General features: G+C 42.3%; 2 protein-coding genes across 4 annotated transcripts in view; one reads left to right on the top strand and one right to left on the bottom strand.

Moving 5' to 3' along the window:
- The window catches only part of lsamp (limbic system associated membrane protein), a 1,014,422-nt gene extending 1,003,233 nt beyond the window's left edge, over positions 1-11,189 (top strand). For all 3 annotated transcript variants that reach the window (XM_036961793.2, XM_036961792.2, XM_036961791.2), the window contains 2 exons: positions 7,440-7,588; positions 7,944-11,189. In XM_036961793.2, coding sequence (XP_036817688.1) covers positions 7,440-7,588; positions 7,944-8,041 — 247 coding nt within the window. In that variant the 3' untranslated portion in view covers positions 8,042-11,189. The remainder of the gene's footprint in view (positions 1-7,439; positions 7,589-7,943) is intronic.
- A 1,072-nt stretch (positions 11,190-12,261) lies between these two features.
- On the bottom strand, positions 12,262-22,314 carry LOC110503666 (uncharacterized). Its single transcript, XM_021582108.3, has 3 exons — positions 21,908-22,314; positions 15,619-16,264; positions 12,262-13,104 (listed from the first exon to the last, which is right to left on the bottom strand). Exons 1-3 carry the CDS (start codon positions 21,935-21,937, stop codon positions 13,025-13,027), a joined length of 756 nt encoding a protein of 251 aa, XP_021437783.3. The 5' UTR covers positions 21,938-22,314; the 3' UTR covers positions 12,262-13,024.
- Between the last annotated feature and the right edge of the window lie 917 nt (positions 22,315-23,231).

A 23,231-nucleotide genomic window follows, 5' to 3' on the forward strand; every position in this document is an offset into this window, starting at 1 on the left:
GGATGGCAGGAAGATGTACTGGGCCATATGCACTACCCTCTGTAGTCCCTTGTGGTTGGAGGCCAAGCAGTTGCCATACCAGGCAGTGATGTAACCCGTCAGGATGCTCTCGATGGTGCAGCTGTAAAACCTTTTGAGGATCTGAGGACCCATGACAAATCTTTTCAGTCTCCCGAGGGGGAATAGGTTTTGTCGTGCCCACTTCACGACTGTCTTTGTGTGCTTGTACCATGTTAGTTTGTTGGTGATGTGGACTCCAAGGAACTTGAAGCTCTCAACCCGCTCCACCTCAGCCCCGTTGATAAGAATGGGGACGTGCTCGGTCCTCCTTTTCCTGTAGTCCACAATCATCTCATTTGTCTTGATCACGTTGAGGGAGAGGTTGTTGTCCTTGCACCACACGGTTAGGTCTCTGACCTCCTCCGTATAGGCTGTCTCATCATTGTCGGTGATCAGGCCTACCACTGTTGCCATCAGCAAACTTAATGATGGTGTTGGAGTTGTGCCTGGCCGTGCAGTCATGAGTGAACAGGAGGCGACTGAGCATGCACCCCTGAGGGGCCCCTGTGTTGAGGATCAGCGTTGATTATGTGTTGTTACCTACCCTTACCACCTCCAGTGGGGCGGCCCGTCAGGAAGTCCAGGATCCAGTCTCAGAGGGAGGTGTTTAGTCCCAAGGGTCCTTAGCTTAGTGATGAGCTTTGAGGGCACTATGGTGTTGAACGCTGAGCGGTAGTCAATGAATAGAATTCTCACATACAGTAGGTGTTCCTTTTGTCCAGGTGGGAAAGGGCGGTGTGGAGTACAATAGAGATTGCATCATCTGTGGATCTGTTGGTGCGGTATGCACATTGGAGTGGGTCTAAGGTTTCTGGGATAATGGTGTTGATGTGAAACATGACCAGCCTTTCGAAGCATTTCATGGCTACAGACGTGAGTGCTATGGGTCGGTAGTCATTTAGGCAGGTCACCTTAGTGTTCTTGAGCACAAATGCAGCAGTTCTGCAACATCTTTAATTGAGCCTCTCATTCTCCTTAATTCCCGGCCTCATATACAGATTAACTGTATAGGAAGCTCTGGGACAGGTCGTCTGGACACTGGACAGCCAATAAATTAGAAGAGGCAGGGCTCAAGGGCCTTGAACAACAACAACAAAAAATGTTTTGTTCATACTGGTGAACCGTTTGAGTTGTGTGGTTGCAATATCAACAGTCCCTTATCTCTGGTATATCTTGGCATGCGTCATTCAAGACTAAGTTTAAATTGTGTGCAATGGACATACACTGGACATACACTGGGTGCATGAACACCTGCTCTTTCCTTGACATAGACTGACCAGGTGAATCGAGGTGAAAGCTATGATCACTTATTGATGTCATTTGTCAAATCCACTTAAATCAGTGTAGATGAAGTGAAGGAGAAAGGCGGGTTAAAGAAGGATTATTAAGCCTCGAGACAATTGGGACATGGTTTGTGTATGTGTGCCATTCAGAGGCTGAATGGGCAAGACTAAATATTTACTGTAAGTGCCTTTGAATGGGGTATGGCAGTAGGTGGCAGGCGCACCTGTTCATGTCCAGAACTGTAACGCTGCTGGGTCTTTTCACACACTCCCGTGTATCAAGAATAGTCCACCACTCAAAGGACATCCAGCCAACTTGACACAACTGTGGGAAGCTTTGGAGTCAACATGGGCCAGCATCCCTGTGGAACGCTTTTGACACCTTGTAGAGTCCATGCCCCAACGAATTGAGGCACTTCTGAGGGCAAAAGGTGTGTATGTGTGTGTGTGTGGGGGGGGTGCAACTCAATATTAGGAAGGGGTTCGTAATGTTTTGTACACTCAGTGTATATTGCACTATGTCTCAGGAAAGACTATTTGGGGTGGCAGTACTCAGCATAGAAAACTGTCGGGCCGTAACCTGGACCTACAGGCCGTGGTGAAAGCATGTGCACACAAAAAAAGGGGAACTTCAGGAGACCAGGTGAGTCTCTCAAGTTGGATTTCATTTACTTTGAATATTTCAGCCCATTTATGTAGGCTATTAGCCAGATAGTGGCTGAATTTATCCTCTAACCGACTACTTTTTTCCTCATTGCAGCTATAGATAGTACACTGCGTAATGGAACAATCCCTAGTTAGTGAGTGTTTTGAGGGTAGACAATGTACTATTTGGCATTAATAGACTACATACGGAAGAGAGCAGGATGACGGCTCAGTTTATGCAGGTTCAGGTACCCTATAAAGGACAGCTGTATATTCAAAAAATAATAAATTGGTAGATGATTAGTATTCTGTTGTATCTAAAATGTATTTGACAAATCTGCAATGTTTGAATTTCCAACTTTAATTACTGAAAGAGTAACATTGTTTCCACTGGCCAGCAGTCTAAAATGGCAGCATTGCGACACCGGGTATATCTTTGTGAAATGTTAGGCTTAACCTTGAGAAAATGATGACCAAAATAGGCCTACCATTAAACATTTATCCATTAGCTAAAGCAAAGGTATGCCCTGGCTCCATAGAAAGCCTTTCATCGATTCGACAGGCATGCAGCCGCGTAGACATGTTGCAATTTCAGCACCATGGACAGCGATCGGTAGTCTACTTTGTGAGTGGCTGTCTGGCTGACTCATTTGATTATTATAACGCAAACCTTACAGGGGGGCCCAGAGAAACTGCGTTACATCAGTGACTTACTGTTAGCTGTTTTATCATGTATTTCCACAGAGGTTCTTTTTGTGTAACACAGCTTCGAGACAACATTTTTTTTTGTGTTCCCTCCTGGGTGTCCATTAGCTCCGGAAGTGTCGTTGTTCAGGTACTGTAAATATGCATCGCAAAATACCTCTGTGTAAGTGTATCATTTGTGAAATTGTTTTGGGATGATAATTAAGTGGAGTGTTAAAGATTTCCAAAACCACATCACAAGGGTCAGGGCTCTTAACATATTTCCCCCGCACGACAGATAGGTTTGTGAATGGACTGTAAGGCACTAGCATTACTGTACATGAATGGGAAAAGTTTTGATTAGAAGGGAGAGTATACCTTCTTGTCAAAATGTTATGGCTAGTAAATAATTGTGTATATTCACTAATGAATCAGCTAGCACACAGGGTCAAACCACAAACCAAAATCCAAATAACCAAGCCTTCCAAACGTTACAGAAGCAATAGTCCACAGAGGAAAAATGTATTGAAAATCAATACAAAATCCCCTAAACAAGTCTTTGTGAATGTTCTCACTTATATGGAGTTGAGAAAACTCGTCTTTTAAACTACAAAGAGTTTCTTGGTTACGAACATTTCTGACCACAACATTACAGTCAAGATGGCTTCCTTCTGACACACCCATTCAAACCAGGAAGTGACTATGGGTGTAGCCAGGGAGTGACCGGGCGGCGCCCACAGCCTATACACATCTCAAGAAACCATGGAACCTTGCGGGTTACAATGTTACTGTAGTTGTTTTGTTCCCCTGAATTCCTGGCTTGGTTATTTCTTGAGATAAATCCACATCTCAGGCCACCTGTTTTTGTGGATCCAGCTATATGCCACAATCGAAAATGAATGGAAAAGATAAGCACCATATAATATCCAGATTTGCTCTGCTTATCTTTTCATTTGGGGTTGAGTAATATAGCTGGATCTAAACAGCCAATGGCATGGCATGTGGACTCATCTTCACATTAGACTACCTTTCAGGTCAGAAAACAACTGCCAAACTTTGAATTCAAACTCTAATACCTTTAAGTGCCCTTCCTTTACCTCTGCAAGTTATTCATTTATCTCCTTCAACGACTTCCTTGATGTAATACAATACCATAATTTCAAATAATGCTCGGTCAGTAGATTTTATGTCTTGTCTTTAACGATTAACTTGGTGTACCTTATCAAGCATATTTACTTCCACTCTGCAAGAGGCCTGTTCCTCGACTTGTTTTCTGTAATTCCCTTTAACCTTACCAGCACTGACCTCGTCATGACTGCCCACCACTGCTGTTACGTTTGAACTACTTTACCACCGAGATCTCCACACCATCTCCCAGTAGCATCTGATGTACAGGAATCCTCTAGTGCGTATTGATACTGCAGCAATTAGCATTTCCCAAGACTGACCCGCTCGTCCTAATCCTCTGCTGGGGATTCTGAGGCTCATTACTTTTGCTGCGGCTTGGTCCTTTGATCTGGAACCTCCCGGTCCTCTATTAGTCTCCAGTTTCTGATTACATCCCGCGTTCTGGCACCTCCCCTGTACGATGCCGCGTGAACGTCTTCAGGGAAGAGGAGGGTGGTACAGTATAGCCTGGTTAACCCAGACTGAACACTGAACTCACTCATTGTGAACTGAAACAATGGTGGAGTGCCCTTCACAGAACCTGATATTCCCACAATGTTGAATATGGGGAAGCGTTTTTGTTTCTCCCCATCAACTTGAGTTGCTGTCTCAACCACTTGGCAACATTTGCCATTTTCCCTGCCACGTGCAACGTCTTGTTGATTTCCTTTATCAACAGCCTGTAGACATCCTACTTCTGTCACTCACCGTTTCCTGTAATAGCCTACTTTAGATGCACCCACATGCCAACTCGAGAGGCGGCGAATGAGATGAGTCTGCCTGATTGTTTGGCACATTCCCGTTCAAACCAGTTTCTGTACCTTTTGCCCCATTTCAGTACATGAATCAAATCTGTCCTTCTGTTAAAAAAATGGTTGTGGCTTCTAAAAGTGAATATGTCATTTAAAAGACATGTGCTGCCATCTACCCGTGGAAGATGATGGTGCAATGAACTAGGTCTTATTTGGATCCCTTCCCTGGATGCTTCAGACTTCACACAGTTGCTTATGACCTGACCATAGCTGGAAATGTTGTATTCCATGCTTGCTCAACCAGGACTCGGGGGAAGACATAACATTGTAAATGTAAATCTGTCTCCCTCCATTTAGTATGATACAGTGGGGCAAAAAAGTATTTAGTCAGCCACCAATTGTGCAAGTTCTCCCACTTAAAAAGATGAGAGAGGCCTGTAATTTTCATCATAGGTACACTTCAACTATGACAGACAAAATTAGAAAAAAAAATCACATTGTAGGATTTTTAATGAATTTATTTGCAAATTATGGTGGAAAATAAGTATTTGGTCACCTACAAACAAGCAAGATTTCTGGCTCTCACAGACCTGTAACGTCTTATTTAAGAGGCTCCTCTGTCCTCCACTCGTTACCTGTATTAATGGCACCTGTTTGAACTTGTTATCAGTATAAAAGACACCTGTCCACAACCTCAAACAGTCACACTCCAAACTCCACTATGGCCAAGACCAACGAGCTGTCAAAGGACACCAGAAACACAATTGTGGACCTGCACCAGGCTGGGAAGACTGAATCTGCAATAGATAAGCAGCTTGGTTTGAAGAAATCAACTGTGGGAGCAATTATTAGGAAATGGAAGACATACAAGACCACTGATAATCTCCCTCGATCTGGGGCTCCACGCACGATCTCACCCCGTGGGGTCAAAATGATCACAAGAACGGTGAGCAAAAATCCCAGAACCACACGGGGGGACCTAGTGAATGACCTGCAGAGAGCTGGGACCAAAGTAACAAAGCCTACCATCAGTAACACACTACGCCGCCAGGGACTCAAATCCTGCAGTGCCAGACGTGTCCCCCTGCTTAATTAAGCCAGTACATGTCCAGGCCCGTCTGAAGTTTGCTAGAGAGCATTTGGATGATCCAGAAGAAGATTGGGAGAATGTCATATGGTCAGATGAAACCAAAATATAACTTTTTGGTAAAAACTCAATTCGTCGTGTTTGGAGGACAAAGAATGCTGAGTTGCATCCAAAGAACACCATACCTACTATGAAGCATGGGGGTGGAAACATCATGCTTTGGGGCTGTTTTTCTGCAAAGGGACCAGGACAACTGATCCGTGTAAAGGAAAGAATGAATGGGGCCATGTATCGTGAGATTTTGAGTGAAAACCTCCTTCCATCAGCAAGGGTATTGAAGATGAAACGTGGCTGGGTCTTTCTGCATGACAATGATCCCAAACACACCGCACGGGCAACGAAGGAGTGGCTTCGTAAGAAGCATTTCAGGGTCCTGGAGTGGCCTAGCCAGTCTCCAGATCTCAACGCCATAGAAAATCTTTGGAGGGAGTTGAAAGTCCGTGTTGCCCAGCAACAGCCCCAAAACATCACTGTTCTAGAGGAGATCTGCATGGAGGAATGGGCCAAAATACCAGCAACAGTGTGTGAAAACCTTGTGAAGACTTAAAGAAAACGTTTGACCTCTGTCATTGCCAACAAAGGGTATATAACAAAGTATTGAGATAAACTTTTGTTATTGACCAAATACTAATTTTCCACCATAATTTGCAAATACATTCATTCAAAATCCTACAATGTGATTTTCTGGATTTTTTTTTCTCATTTTGTCTGTCATAGTTGGTGTGTGAACGGTGGTGTGAACGGTCCCCACCCAAGGTGTCCCTCTAGGAGGATCTCAGCACTTTCTCAACTTTCTGTTTCCCCACCATCAGATTATGCTGTCTCATGATGTGCACTCACTTTCCTTTTTATGCAAATGCTTTATACTACCGTGTGTCAGCACAAACCCACTGCCCCCTTAAATCAGTCTCAGCTATCCTAGCACATTACCTCAAGTTACATACATTATCTCAAGTGTGCCTTTACAATGTATTATACACTGAGTATACCAAACACCTTCCTTTTACCCTGAGAACAGCCTCAATTCATCGGGGCATGGACTCTACAAGGTGTCGAATGCGTTCCAAGGGGATGCTGGCCCAAGTTGACAATGCTTCCCACAGTTGTGTCAAGTTGGCTGGATGTCCTTTGGGTGGTGGACCACTCTTGAGACACATGGGAAACTGTTGAGCGTTAAAAAAAAAAAACAGCAGCGTTGCAGTTCTTGACACAAACTGGTACGCCTGGCACCTACTACCATACCTCGTTCAAAGGCACTTAAATCTTTTGTCTTGCCCATTCACCATTTGAAAGGCACACATGCACAATCCATGTCTCAATTGTCTCAAGGCTTAAAAATCCTTCTTTAACCCGTCTCCTCCCCTTCATCTACACTGATTTGAAGTGGATTTTAACAAGTGACATCAACAAGGGATCATAGCATTCACTTGGATTCACCTGGCCAGTCTATGTCAAGGAAATAGTGTACTGCTGTGTCAACTCAATGTCAATAGACTCTATGATAAGGCAAACCAATGTTATCATAAATCATTATTTGTATGTAAATATATGAGAGGAACTGTGTGAACCTTTATTTATTATTTGAAACAAGCTGACTACTACTGTATGTATTCTGAAGACAAAAGTGGCAGACAAATCAGATGTCGTGAGTTTTATGCATAGTGTGCTATAATGCCTAACAAGATGTGGCGTCTTGTCCAGGCTATCCAACGCCCAGGGAATCAGCATCCAGATCGTAGGGACCACGACTGTCCTGATGATCTCCAACGTAACAGAGGAGGACTATGGAAACTACACATGTGTTGCAACCAACAAACTCGGGATCCAAAATGCTAGTCTCTTCCTCTATAGTAAGTGACTTTGGAATAGTATGCAGTCCCCCAAAATCTCTTAGTCAAATGTCTCTGAAATTAGACACTTTAGACAATGTTACAAATTCTAGGCCCTATTCCGTTCAGGTGTGGGCCTAGAAAATGATGTGTTACATGGTCTGACCACCAGATGTCAGTCACGGCACACAAATGAATTCCTGTAGTGTCATAGCAACAGTACCGATACTCAGACAGGGACCTGTTAGTCATAACAGTTTATACATTTACACATTATTACATCACATAGAAGTGACATATATTAAATTAAACATCAACAAAACGAATGTATTAGTCTTTAACCTCTCTTTTTCTCCCTCCCTCCCTCCCTCCCCAGGACCTGGTACGGGCCGAGACATCAACGGCTCCGCCTGCCTATCCCAGTCACTGTGGCTCCTCCTGGCCTCCATCACCTGCCTTCTCTTCAAGTGTTAATCACACCACCAACCTCCCATTGTTATTACCTACCCAGTTATTACATTGAGACTGTTTGCGTAATGTAACACAAATCCTGACGTGCTCCGATGCACCAAACTAGATAATAAGAAGATAGAATGGGCTTATCAATAAGTTTTAGTAACAAAAAAAATATGAAATGGAGACAATGGAACAAACACTGCTTTTTCTAAGAAACATTTATTGCCATTTTAACATGCTGAAGTCTTGCTTTTCCGCTGTCATTACTCTTGTTTCGGTTGGGGTGGGGTTCATTGTATTTCGTCCAAATTAATACGTCAGTCTAAACCTCCAAGTGGCAGGGATTTCAGGTCAAGTACAACAATCATGGATATCTGCGAGAGGCACTGAGACATTCAAGTTACTGCTCCTTTCCTAATGGCATTTTACTGTATTGTTAAACGAAAAGGTCATTGTAACCAGTGCATTATCAGACATTATGAACTGGGTGATTCGAGCCCTGAATCCTGATTGGCCGGCAGCCGTGGTATATCAGACCATATACCACAAAACATGTATTTTTACTTCTCTAATTACATTGGTAACCAGTTTATAAAGCAATAAGGCACCTCGGGGGTTTGTGGTATATGGCCAATATACCACGGCTAAGGGCTGTATCCAGGCACTCCGCTTTGCGTCGTGCATAAGAACAGCCCTTAGCCGTGGTATATTGGCCATATACCACACCCCCTCGTACCGTATTGCTTAAATAATATGCCAATATCTGTCCAAAAATCGAAATTAAATAAATATAAAACAAAACAATCGATTTTAAACAGTATATAATACACATTATGTCAAAGCCAACACACTCCAGTCAACATTGCATAAAAACAGTAGAACATGCAATGTTATACTTGGTATACTTCATTTCAATAGTGAAGTGATCATAACCGGGTACAAATAGCCTCAGCTACATTAGATACATGGCTTGCTAACCTCTAAATTAACTGCCTCATTTTTGGATGCATCAAAGGATAACTGTGGACTAGCATGAGGTATGCTTTGGTGAACTACTCTGTGCAAAACCCTCATAGAAACGCTTAAAATGTGTATTCATTCTTTATGTCGAAAAAGAAGACCTACTTTCAGGACCTTCTTCAAACAAAACATAGGTAATATTGATGCGTTACTGTATATAATAAAAAAATAAAACCAAAAAAAAGGATTTCTCTATATGATAAAAAAAAGAACTTGTTCCACCACGGTAACAAGACAAAATAATCATTATTGTTGCAGCGTATGTCGTTTGTATGATTACAAGCCAACTATATGCTGTTCAGTTTCTCTATGGCAAACTGTATTTAGCATCAGAAACGGCCTGCCATATTAGCTGTTATCTTGTCATCGTTCTCCATTTCATTTTGAGCTACAACAGTTATACTGCTGGAATTTGGACATGAATGACGGGCTTTTCTTTTCTGTGTGTGTGTGTGTGTCTTTTCATAATGACATATGGAAATTCATAACTTATGGATTTATTTTAAATAGTTTCCGTTAATGGTGTATATACTTGAATCCAATGTCCTTATATATAAAGACAAATTGAATATGTCCATGTTTCTAAATAGGTCTGTAATTTGTTGATAATTAACTTGTAGTGTTCCAATGGAAGCAGCCCTTTGCACCATGCAAGTAAAGACCACTAGAGATCAATGTTTTTAAAAGGGTTTAATCAGGTCAAGTTAGTACATTTATTGTACCTTTCCAACTAAATTGTCATTTTTTTGTTGTCTTTGAGTAGGGTACGTAGATGTATTTGGTTTCTATAATGAAAGCTCATTGGAGAGTGTCCGTGAGCGGAATGCCAACAAAACAGCTAGGTCTCTTGATGACAGTGTCTACGGCTATTTGTCAAGTCAGTGTGTTCACAAAACCAACCTGTAATGTAAGCAATGCTCTCTGAAATCTCATCATCGTTAAAAAAAAACTCCACTGAATTCATACTGCTTTGGAACCATGACTGTAAGGTAGTTGTCCATCTAAGCAGTCAGAGTTCTTTGCTTGAAAACAGACTTGCTGTATGTTAGCCTTAGTGCTATCCTGAGAATCTAACTGTGTCATCTCTGTAGTTTCAATTACCCATAAAACAATGGACGCTAGGCCTACTGTACATCCTGCCTCTGGACGATAGTTTATTAACAAAATAATCTGATTAAGAAATGAATAATCTGTCTGTTCACTTCAATAAAGGGGTATGTATTATAATTTGATGGGAAGAGTTGTTACATGTCTGAATGGAAAGGCTTGTGGACTAGAATACGGTGCTGTACCTGTCTGCCTGGCAAAGCTAAAGCACTGGGGAAAGCAGTGGGCCGGTCTTGCACTGATTGACAGTCTCCCCAGCCAGTGAGCCATCAGACGTTCAGCTGAAGTCTTTCCCAAGAGGAGGGGTCTCACCTGACTGCACTGTACCCTGCCTGTACATAGAGTCCCTGATCCCTTATGACTAAGACCTTGGGACTGATGTGTCTATCTAGATTCTTACTAATAATGAACATTGCATCCCATCGCTGTATAAAATTGGCTTGTGTGTGTGTGTGTGTGTGTGTGTGTGTGTGCACGCCCTGTTGAGTTACTTTGGCTTGTTTAAGCCATTGAAAGAGATACATGTGCCATGGATCACCAGTCATGTACGTTGGCCACACGTCTATCCATCCCACTAAGCTATGGTTACATGTGTAACCCACCATCTTATGATTTACCTCACCTGTATATAAACTGTTTTTAGAATATATTTAAGCTGAGTCTATCCCTAAATTCACTTTGTTGATAATTACCCACTGTAGGACACAGAGGAATGTCACATTTGTACTTCCCTTTGTCATAAGAATGGAATTCCTAGACAATTATACAATCATTACACAGCAATGTCCTGTTTTTCTATTTCCTTTGATTTATGGTAACGTTTGTTTGCGATTGGTTTCTAAAAATGGTATGTAAAAGGTATACAAGAGAAATTTTCAAAACAAAATACATTTGTTTGAATTCAGTGTTCTGTATTTGAATGTGGATTGAGATGTCGACGAGTAATCTTTTTGGAGAACGCTTGAAACACAGTATCTTCCTGGTACAATTGTGTTTATCACCATGTAACATGCAAATAAAATAATATACGTATTGTTAATTCTCATTGGGAGATTTGTGTCCTAAACTATACATTTCTGGAGTGCTTGAAAAACTATGAATCTGTTTTGGAACAGGAGAGAGGTTTCTATGACGCTTTCTAGCCAGTTAACTCTGGACATAGGAAATGACACTGACAAAGTGATCTGAACAGTGAGATCCCAGTCATTTGCATTGTCTCACGGAAATTATAGCCTTTATAGAAGGAAAGGGGACGTTATATGTGGACACTGATGAATGGTTGGAGTCAATTCATTTTCTATGAACCTTGTAGCGTTTTCATCTAACTTTTAAACCTCGAGGCCCCATTTGAGGTAAAGACTCAAGGGAAAGACGACTCAGGAGCAGGGGGTGGGGGCGTTACACTTACCCAAAGTTGCAAAGTAGCTTTTAAAGTGTAGTGATAGGGTTGTAGCCAAATTTGAAATTCAATTCTTGAATTCACTCATGAAGTCGAGAATTAGCATTGAATTAAATTCGTATTGTAAAAACATTTTATCTTTGGAATTGAATTGGAATCGTATATTTACCAGTTAATGGTATGTTTTAAGATTTGTTTTTAATCATTTCAACCTGTATTCCAGTATAGCTAGGCTGTCTGAACAGTGATATAATCAGCCTGAGGGAATAGAAGCTATAACGCTGAAACTCTGCAATAAGGATATAATCAAGACCCAAAAGTATAACATTTGTTACTAATAAGCTAATTGCTGGGTAATGTTTCATACCAGGGATTCGATTTAATATATAGTACTGAAGAGCTGCTATACAACGTAATAGAAATGTAAAGCCCGAGTTAGTGGACTGCTTTCACAGTAAACACTGCATTGGTCAACACGATCGGAAATGATCTAGAAATTTCAATCACACTATAGTGCTGCACTTCAGCAATACGGATTGAATCGAGACCCAAGCCCTAAGCTGCAGGTGCTATTACACTCCACTAGATGTCTCTAGATCTCATTAATAATAATACTATTATACTCTGATTCAGGGTTTATGTGAAAGTGGCTTATCATTAGCCTTCATTAGCAAATGTTTTGTTTGGCAGGTGAAATATATTCCACAACTTATGATGGTAATTGGCACATTGCTTTATTTTGAAAACAGACATTGAAACCATTTTTTAAATTTTTTCACAATTTAACTCCTCAGATTCAAACTGGACATTGCACTCACTGGGACATAGGAAAAGTTCTTTCGTTTTGTTTGTTTGATTTTCTTTTTAACATCAGTGCAAGAGTAATTCCAATTTATATCAAACTGTCATAACAACACCAAGGACATCAAAAAGAAGCCACATTTTTTTTTTTGTATTGTGACTGTGAAAAGTTCCTCTCAGTGGAAGAGTTCCCATGCAACTTGTTAGATGGTTCATGCTAATCATGTACTTTGGAAGGGGGATTTTAGTTGTGGGGCCAACAACATTTATGTCATAGTATTCATCATTTTCTGTAAAGTCCTCAAAATCCCCTCAGACCTGTTAGTTGTATAAGTGAGGAAGGGGAAGTACCGACTACTCAAAGAACGTAAACCAAGCTTGATCAACTCAAGTAGAATATGAAAATGTCCTGTCCAGCTTTGTAGGGTTTTGAAACTCAGTTCAAAACGTGGATACGTCCAACCATCGATTCAATCATGTAAGATACGGAACATACCCAAATCATAGCACTTATAGCTTGAACCAAAAAAGGCATGTTGGAAACTCCCCCAACATAAGGAAATCATCGCCACACAAAAACATGACAAACAAATAAAAACGGACTGTCTTCACATTCAGAAGGAGAAGAGTCACCCTTTAAATTCATGTGTAATCATAGTAATTTTTTCTCTATGTTAAACTTTCTCTTGGCCCTCCTTGGACTCCTGGTCTGCCTCTGCTGGGGCCTCAGCTGGTTGGGATTCTTCGGCAGCATCTGAAAGAAAGGAGAGGGAGGGAGAGAGAGAGTGAGAGAGAGAGAATTTTAAAAAAAAAATTGTGTGAGAAAATATTATTGATCAGTAAGTAATGTAAGCGGTGAGGTGGAGACCTGTTTATTCTCAGTGGACTGTGTGAAATACAGTGATCAAGAAGCTACAGAGACCCCGCTCTACAGCGACCCATCATAAAGCGCTCTGTATATGCTTGTGGCTGTCACATTGTTATACTTCACTTAATACTTAACATACTTACAAAAATACTTATTTTGCTGTTCCTTCCTCTCAGAACCTGCTAGGTGGGATTCCCAAGTCCAAAACAAAATCTAAAGAAATCCACCCTGTTTTTAGTACAGCTGGCCAACATCGATGATTCCCTGTGAGACTTAAGCATAGATCTAAATCAGATTTTTTTTTACCCTTCAGAAATACTTGTAATAGGCAACTGATTATGAAAATAATCTGTTTTTGGAATTTGAATTTTTGGGGGGAAACATTGCAAAAGTGCAACATTGGGCTTCAAAACGTGTTGTAAGAAAACTGAAATTATATTAAAATCACATCAAAACGGATCCAAAACATTTACATGTGATGGAAAATATTGTTTAATGGTACAGTAAACTAAGTCCCATTTAGTTTGAAATAGGAAATTGATCGACTTGACCATTTCAAATTCTTGTATTTAACTATCAAAAACAGGATCAACTATTTTGGGGGTTTCCTATGTACAGTATGGATAACATATTTGGTTGTCCTTATTATTTGCAGATAGATCTTGGAAGGGAAACAGTGGTCTGGCAACCCTTCAAGCCTAATGTTGCATTTTTGCAGCACTTACAAAATTACATCTAGCTCAGAATGTTTTTTTAAATTTTTTTTATACATAATCACTACATCTTACAGAATACAGGAAATATATTAAGTCGTGTACTTGCGTGGATGGCTACAACATACTGCTTGTGTAGGTGACCAGTGTGGTCTCAGACGAGTGGACAGTGTATAATGTTTCAGAGGCTACTGCCACAATAATCATACCAACACACAAAATATACTACTAAGAGATGCACTGTGTTGTGTTTGGCATAATTGTTTAGGACCTGTATAAGATGCAATTTAGGGAAAACATTTTTGGGCAAAATTGGGTCTCACAGGTTTAAGATTTATTTTCAGTATGATTATTTTCACTATGAGTTGTATGACCTTTAGAAGTTGTTTTCAATCAAAGCTATTGCCCTCATTTCACGGAGGTAGTGATGTCATCCCGACTGCATTGATTTTAATCATCAGCATGACATCATCTTCGCTGGTCATCCTCTGGGAATCAGAGATGGCGCTAGACTTGTGTATGTGACTCATGATAGATGACTCACACAGCACTTAGTATTCTCCAGCACTCAATGGGCAGGTTTCAGGTAAGGGAGTGGTAACCATGCAATCACTGTGAAAATATATACATTTCAACCCATCCTAGAAAATGAGCTAATGTATTATTTATTCCAATTTCTCTCTCTGGGGATCAATAAAGTTGATTCCGTCATTCATTAACTCTTCATTAAAGTCTCCATCAATAATATTTCTGCGAAAGGTCTTGTTTCATTGTGTATAGACCCTGAACATTCCAGACAGATAATATAAACACCTCCACTGCAACATATTGAATACTAAAACATTTTGTTTGTCTCATTATTGTTGAGCATCCCTCCTTTCCTTTGTTTTTGCAGAAGCACAAAGGACCATCCGGACTCCACTAAAATATTGAATTTCATTTGCACTATATCCTTTACATTGGTCTTTATGACCTACATGTGTCTAGTGCTTCATATGATGGTTAGCCATTCAGGTCTTGCTTGTCTTCACGGTCTGCTGGTTTCAGTCTTAATTGACCAGTCTAAGTAATTTATCATTCACCAGTTTAAGTAATTTATCGTTCGGTAAGTCTAAAAACCATGGCCAGATATTCCAGGTCTACACCAGAACGTGTAACTATGACAACTTGCAGACAGTGTAGCCTCTATGACCTAGTTTCTCCCAGTCCTGTCTAAGACTGTGTCCCAAATGGCAGCATGTACCCTATAAAGTGCACTACTTTTGACCGGGGTCCATGGGGTTCCGGTCAAAAGCAGTGCACTACGTAGGGAATAGGGTGCCATTCAGGACTCAAACATTGATCCTCCTGTAGAGGATTCTGCACATATTCCATTAGGTAGGCTACATCATACAGTCTGGGAGTTCCTGGACTGGAACAAGATAACCTACTGAGCCTTTCCCCTTTTCTGTCATACTGTTTAGTCTAAACTAATATAACCAATCAAAGATCATGAGAAGAGATTATGAGTAACATCTTGACATGATGTCATTTTGTACATTTGGCTCACGGACAATTGTATTATTAATAATAAATGTATTATTCAAGCTATTGTGTAGACTATTTGGTTTGTGTTGCATTTGTAGCCTATTTCTAAGCTCATCTACGTGGATGGGCATCTCAGAGACTGGGTTACAATAAGGCCTACCTTTTTTGTCTTGTGTTTGGTGAGGCTCCTCCTTATCAGCCGTCTCACTGACAGTAGCAGCAGGCACATCGGCTTGTTTGGACTCCTCCTGGCCAGCACCACCCTCCACGCTCTTTTCAGCACAATCAGTGGAGGGGATTTGGGCAGAAACCGGAGCTTCACTGCTGTCCACCTCTTTGGGCTTCTCCTTGGTGTTGCTGGGCTCTGCCTTGGTTTCCTCTTTGGGAGGCTCTGAAGGCGCCGCCGCTGCAGTGGGAGAGGCTGCTGCTGCCACAGGCGAGGTGGCTGCAGCTACGGGAGAGGTGGCGACAGGGGCAGGAGAGTTTGCTGGCTTTTCTGAGATGGGGCTTTTGGCTTGGCTTGTCTCCTCCTCTTTAACATCAGTGGGGTCTTTTTCCTCGGCAGCCTGCTCAGTCGCAGGGGGGACGTCTTCCTTCTTCTCCTCCTCTCCGTCTGCCGCCTCCTTTGCCGCCTCCTCTGGGACAGCTGGACTGGCCTCCTCATCCTCCTCTCCATCTTTCATTTTTTTCCGGAGTATGTGTCCACGAAAGCTGGCCTGGATTTTGGTGGCCGCCTTGTGGGCTTTGTCCTCTGGTTTCTTCTCATCCTGCTTGATTTCCTGGTCAGCCTCTTCATTCTTCTCAACCTTGGGAAAGAGACAGGATGTCAAGAAGTGATGAGCATATCTAACGAACAAGAATGTCAATTGCCTCTTCAAAGGACCAAACAGGTACCCTTCCCGTGACCTACTGAACTCTTAGAAAGCTGTTGCATCACATCCTCATGGCTGAATGCGAAAGGTCTCGAGTGAAGTGATATCAGAGGCCCATACTCAACGGGCCTGCCAAATAGTGAGTGACAGTAACTATTGTATAGCCCTTCTCTATCAACGTCCAACCAATAGCTTCTCTTATCGTGGCAGATGAACAGGTCACATTCCACTGTGGTGAATGCCATTGGATGTCGTTCACATACAATCCCAATGGTTCTGAATAAGAACACTTCCAAAGGGCATCTCCAACAAGACATCCCACCAACATACCCACCACCCACAATAGACACTAGGTTATATGTAGAATTAAGGGAAATGAAGGTAGAAAAAAAGGTGGATTGTTCAAGGCAGAAGGAGGTACAGTCCGAGCAGGCGGTGAGAGTGGGATGTAGATCTGAGCGGGGTTGTTCAGGTTTGGGTTGTAAGAAGTTGGTGGTTATAACTGGAGCAGAGTTTAGGAAAAGATGAGGAATAGGAGTGGGATAGGTGTGGAAGCCTGTACAGAGCGCCAAGATGTTACCTTTTATACAGTATCTGGATCCATAGCTGGAGTGGTCCATCAAATAGAGGGCTGTGTTATGATTCTTATAAATCTAATGAAAAAGAAATAAAGTGAAAATAAGGAAAATGAACAATGTTGAAATTGACAAAGGGGAAAAATAATGATCATTATATTCAAAATGAATAAATAAATAAACAGATCGTATTGATTTGAATTACGCATTTGTCTCAAAACAAATGACAAATGATGTTAATCTGACAATAATAGCGGGAACTAATGTAACGCAAACATAACAGGCAGTGTGGCCTGAACCAAATCAAAGAGACTGGGACTCTAAATCCATGATGTAGCATGTCTTTCACCATGTTACCCAATGTGATGTTTTCACGAGGGGTCCTTGCTTCTTGTTACAAACACATTTGTGGTTCTCGTTGCGTAATAAACCAAAAAGTGCTGCATGTGGATCAGTTATGTTTTGATGATTCATCTCATTTCCAATTAGCATTTGTTTTGCTGTGTTTTTAGATACTGCCATCAGTTACTATCATTATGTTGAATGCCACTTGAAATATCATAGTCACAATAACATCAATTTTGTTATTATTACTATGATATTCAAAATGGCGTACATCGTTGTTTAATTACTAGATTCCTGGAGGCTGCGTTGTGGGTCCATCTTTGGTTGCTACCTCGTCAAGATGCACCGCCATCCTCCTGTGAACGATCAAACGTTACCTTGACAACCAGAGTGCTACGTGTAAGTCATCTGCTGTTTTTGGCCAGTGGTTCCAAACCAGGAGTACTAGGACCCGTGCGGGTACTTGGCCTGTCCACTGGGGGTACTTGAGAAGACTCATGAGACCATAGGCTAACTGGTAAAATGCACGAGGGGTTATACAGTAACCCGAAAAAGGTTGAAAACTACTGGTTTAGGCTATGAAAGACCATATGTCACCATGATTGACATTGCACCTGACCCCTTGGGAAAGCAGCCAATAGGAAACCATAAATCAGGTTACTAATCAGGGAGGGGCTGGCGGTTCCACCGGTCAAGGGGGGGGGGGGGGTGGTGTGTGTGTGTGTGTGTGTGTGTGTGTGTGTGTGTGTGTGTGTGTGTGTGTGTGTGTGTGTGTGTGTGTGTGTGTGTGTGTGTGTGTGTGTGTGTGTGTGTGTGTGTGTGTGTGTGTGTGTGTGTGTGTGTGTGTGTGTGTGTGTGTGTGTGTGTGTGTGTGAGAGATGTTTAGGAGGAAAATATGTTTTAATCACCTGCTACCAATAACTATATAACGTTTTAAAAGCCATGAAACTGTATTATTTTTTAATAATTGAGTGAACTGAAGATCTTTTATAGCTAATGGAGTAGTGAGATGTGATAGACTGTTCGTGTCTGGCACACCCTCACAGCCGTAATGGTACATTTAATATGAATGATCTCATAGGTGCTCACAATTGCCAAATTTTGGCCTAAGCACTTACTCAAACAGAATGACTTATGGAGATTGAGAAGGGCAGCAGGTAACCTAGCGCTTAAGAGTGTTGGGCCAGTAACCAAAAGGTAGCTGGTTTGAATCCCTGAGCTGACTAGGTGAACAATCTGCCGATGTGCCCCTGAGCAAGGCACTTGACCTGCTTCTGGAAAAGAGCATCTACCAAAAATGTGTTTAGGGTCCCATGTGGCTCAGTTGGCGCTTGCAACACCAGGGCTGTAGGTTCAATTCCCACAGGGGGCCAGTGTGAAAAATGTGTGCACTCACAATATTATAAGTCGCTCTGGATAAAAGCATCTAATAAACTGTAATTGTAAACTGTTTTGGGAATATGAGAGATTACATCATTTTGATATTGATGGGAAGATACTGTATTTCATTGTCCATTTGGGGATTTTAAATGAGTTTTTGTTTGTTCAGTCGGGTAAATGTATTGAGATCACCTATACTTTTTTGAATAAGAGCATAGAACTCATTACATTGATTTTACAACAATTTTACCACAATCAATTGTAGCCTATTTACAGTATATTGTCCGTTCAACCCACAAAACAGTAAAGTCTACCTGCCATGTTATTAAGGTGGCTTCCCAAACTCGTGATTCAGACAAGTAATATGAATGGTAGGAGGTCAAAGGCGATATATTTGCATATTTATGTCTGTTGTTGACCAATGAACCGACAGAAATGTAGAACATCCTTTTGAGAGACATATCAAAATGATATAATCGGACTTCAGGAAATGTCTTCCAACCAGATGTCTGGGGAGACAAGCCCATATCCCTTTTCAACCTCAATCACTGAAGACCTAAAAAGAACGGATGTTACAAAGCATTGACATGTCAATTGAAACCCAGACTCCTGAGACGGCTTCAGACAACCGTATTGAAACAACAGTCTGATTCCATTATGTCACTCGGTGCGTGATCTTTCCATTCATAAAAGGAGCATGTCTCAAAACGGTCTCCCAGGAACACGAGTTGCATTTGCCCTTTTTCGATAGCCGACTGCCTGTATATGATACACCACCAAGAAGTCAGGCTACAACATCTGAAAGACAAATGTGTACATCTCGGGCCCCCAGCCACTGTCCTTGGGTCGGCAACCCCGTGTGAACCACACCCCACGGTGGGTTTATGGATGGATCTTTCAAACGGTAGCCAGCCACCACCCCCCACGTCAGACCGCTGTCTCAGTTTGGAAACATTTAGAGACTTTGCCACAGGATGGGAATGAGACTGCTGCTCGCACAAATGCACACACTCGGTATGTGTCCTCTTTTTGTTCTTATTCACCCAAGCAGACGCTCCCTAGCTCCTCCACATCAATGAATGCAGAGTGCTGACGCAAGGACAGAAGTATGTTGACATGCAAATGAGGTAGGCTTTACATTGCTCTTATCTCAGTAAACCAACACTAACATCTGTGTGTGTGTGTTTCAATTGAGCCAGTCGATGTATTAAAAAGATAGCTTGGCTCTTACACACCAACACTGAAACCAGACAGGGAGAGGGTCAAAAGGAAAGTCGACCAAGAAATATATTGTCTGTCGACAGTATGTCGAGTAAATGTATATCCTTCAGTAAATCCCAGCATGATATATGTCTGGTTTTCTAGTGGATGGGGATGAGAAAGACTACAGAGGCAGGCAGGCAGGCAGGGTTGAAGTCTGCAGCTGAATCTCCCCATTCTCCCTGAGCTGCTACTACCCACTCACACAGCACCACACCCTTTCATCCAGCTGTCTCCTCTCCTCTCTCTCCTCCTGCAGGAGAGGGGGGGGGGGGGGGTTCAGGTGGACGAGAATACATTCACCTATCCGACGCACGCCTTATTCCCAGGACGGTGAATTGATGAGTGTTGTACATGTTATCGATGGCCCCAAGAGTGATGTTTGCCACCAGATAATACTCAATCATAATAGCCACCCTCATTTAATTAAATGAGTCTGCTCTCTCTCCCTTGAACAAAGGCTCCACAATCACGACTGCTCTGACAGTGAGGGCTGGTGGCGCCCGTTGAAAAAGCCGGGTTGAGAGCAATCTCTCTTGTTGCACCATTTATATGCTTTCTGTTCATCTGTCTAAATCCCAGAGACTTCATTCATTCATTATCTAGTCCTCAAAAGCAGAGAAATGGCTGTATGCTGCATGGGAGGCGGTTTTCCCTGTGGCGAGCGTAACGTACGATTCAGATAGCAGCATTGTGTGGAGATAGGGCTTAATGCAGTATTAAAGCTGTGTGTGTGTGTGTGAGAGAGAGAGAGAGAGAGAGAGAGAGAGAGAGAGAGAGAGAGAGAGAGAGAGAGAGAGAGAGAGAGAGAGAGAGAGAGAGAGAGAGAGAGAGAGAGAGAGAGAGAGAGAGAGAGAGAGAGAGAGAGAGAGAGAGAGAGAGAGAGAGAGAGAGAGAGAGAGAGAGAGAGAGAGAGAGAGAGAGAGAGAGAGAGAGAGAGAGAGAGAGAGAGAGAGAGAGAGAGAGAGAGAGAGAGAGAGAGAGAGAGTTGCCTCACCCACTTCAGTTTAATGTGCAGCCTGGCTGAGCTAAAATGACTCATACATGCTGACATTTAAGCAGCAATCTGGTGTTGATGGAATCCAGTGCTTTATTAAGAAGCCGATAAAATCCCGACTACTCTAGATAGCTTCTGCAGATAGATAGCTCTGTGCTAATGAAAAAATACCTTCTGAGAGCTACTTACATCAAGGTACTATCTCATACTGTACACCTCCAAGACTCACCCGTAGATTCACAACACCTTCCTTTTCTGAGAAAGGAGCTCTCTGGTATGTATTAATCTGTTTTTTCCCCCCTCACAACTATGCACCCATAAAAATGTGTAGACCTAATTGACACCATACACTTTTAACCCCAGAACTGTGCTAATCCCTTTAAGGTCCTCATTTATTCCCACGAGACACGGTAGCCAGAGGAGTTGAGTCTTAAGTCAGTGGATCCTTACCCCACCCTTTTTCCTCAAACATGCCTCTCTATCCTCCCGTTTCTTAGAGATAACACCGAAATAGGATTTTTTTTTTTTTTTTGCGTGCAATTAGTGCATCAACTAAAAGCAGCCTTAAGGGAATAAGACAGTATTGTGCTCAATGGAGGTGGTATCCTCAGTCTTCATGTATCCCCTGATTACAGTACAAAGCAGCCAAGGCAATCACAGAAGGCAGCAAACAGGTGCATCAAGTGTCTATCAGTACGTCTTTCAGTGTTTAAAGTAGTGGATCGATAATAGTATAAAAGAGCACAGCATCATGTTACAGGCTCATCTTACTGCTAGTACAGTGTGAGGTCTGGCAGCATTGTGGCTACACTCATTCAAACATAATCACATTAACAAGGCGTGTCCTTTTTGCATCCGAGACATCACTGAAGTCCCAGTGAGCCAAGAAGACCAAAAAAAAAATAGACAATCATATCTTCAGATCAGTTACGGATGTAATTAGTCCAAAAGTGGAACATTTTAGCCAGATTTTTGAAAATGACAGCTATGAATGAGAGAATCTGTAAAGAAAGCAGTTACCGGTTTTGTTCTTCTTATGCAGCACAGCATACTTGTAATATATCCTTTCTCTTTTCCCTTCTTTCTTTCCTTTTTGCCTTACACTTCTCTCTCACTCCCTCGCTCTCGCGCTCTTGCACACGCTCACTGGCTGTACCAACAGCTGAGTCGCCTAATGCTTTTACTCATCACAATTTGCACACACACTCACTGTCTGCCTGCTCGCGCCTCTCTCTGACTTGCTGGCTAACAATGACTACAAGCCCACCCTTTAAAACCCCTCCTTCCCTTCCCCTCCCTCTGTTCACGCCGACACCCCCTCCTTCTCTCTCTGTGATGAACCTATCCCCCTCTTCTCCCTCCCCCCTCTCTTCCACAGGAGACCGGCATGCAGCCTTGCACTGGCGAGAGCTACAACCCCACCCTATACACGTCTCCTAGTGTGAATGACTGAATACATCCAATCTGTCAACAGACAATTCCCATTCTTCTGCTTTTCTCGCTTTTTTGAATTCCTCCATACACTGGGGCGGTGGCCCTGTTGAATAGCTTTTATATTAAAGAGGGTATTTCCTGCTTAAATCCCACTCAGTCAGTGATGTTGGTAAAAATCAATAAATAAGCCAAGCTCCAGTCTAAATTACCTATGCCAATTCCCTGTTCTGGCAGAGACACCGGCATGTTGCTGCCAATGAGGATGTGTGAAACAGAGTGATACTGCTTACACACCTCAATTTCTCTTCAGTGCTCTGTTCACATGGAAACACTACAAGCTCTCACAGTGGCGTGGCTATGGAGGAGAGGAGGAAGGCCGGGTGTGGCAGCAGCCAGGCTCCATTCCCTCCTCTCTGCCCAAATTTGCGCAGAATCTTCTGTGATGACCAGGCACAAAGCATGCTGTGGTGAGAGCCCCCACCCCCTCTTTGACCAGAGAGAGGGGGAGAGAGGAGGGGGCAGATTCCAGACACACGAAGACAGGATCCAAGGGGCTCTGCTCTGTCTTCACATGTGCTGCAGGATTATGCCACATCTCCTCCTCACAGAGAAATCATTACAATATTCTACTGAGACGTCCATCCACCACTGTGGCCTGCATGCCAGCTAGCCAGCCACTCAAATCTATTATTATGAACTGTGTCAATCAATCATTCAAACTTATTTATAAAGCTCTTTTTACATCAGCAGATGTCACAAAGTGCTCATACAGAAACCCAGCCTTAAACCCCAAACAGAAATCAATGCAAATGTAAAAGCACTGTGGCTTTGAAAAACTCCCTAAAAAGCCAGGAACCTAGGAAGAAACCTAGAGGAACCAGGCTCTGAAGGGTGGCCAGTCCTCTTTTGG

Source organism: Oncorhynchus mykiss, chromosome 24 (genome assembly GCF_057628025.1).
Source record: "Oncorhynchus mykiss isolate SJ-2025 chromosome 24, ASM5762802v1, whole genome shotgun sequence".
Lineage (NCBI taxonomy): Eukaryota > Metazoa > Chordata > Actinopteri > Salmoniformes > Salmonidae > Oncorhynchus > Oncorhynchus mykiss.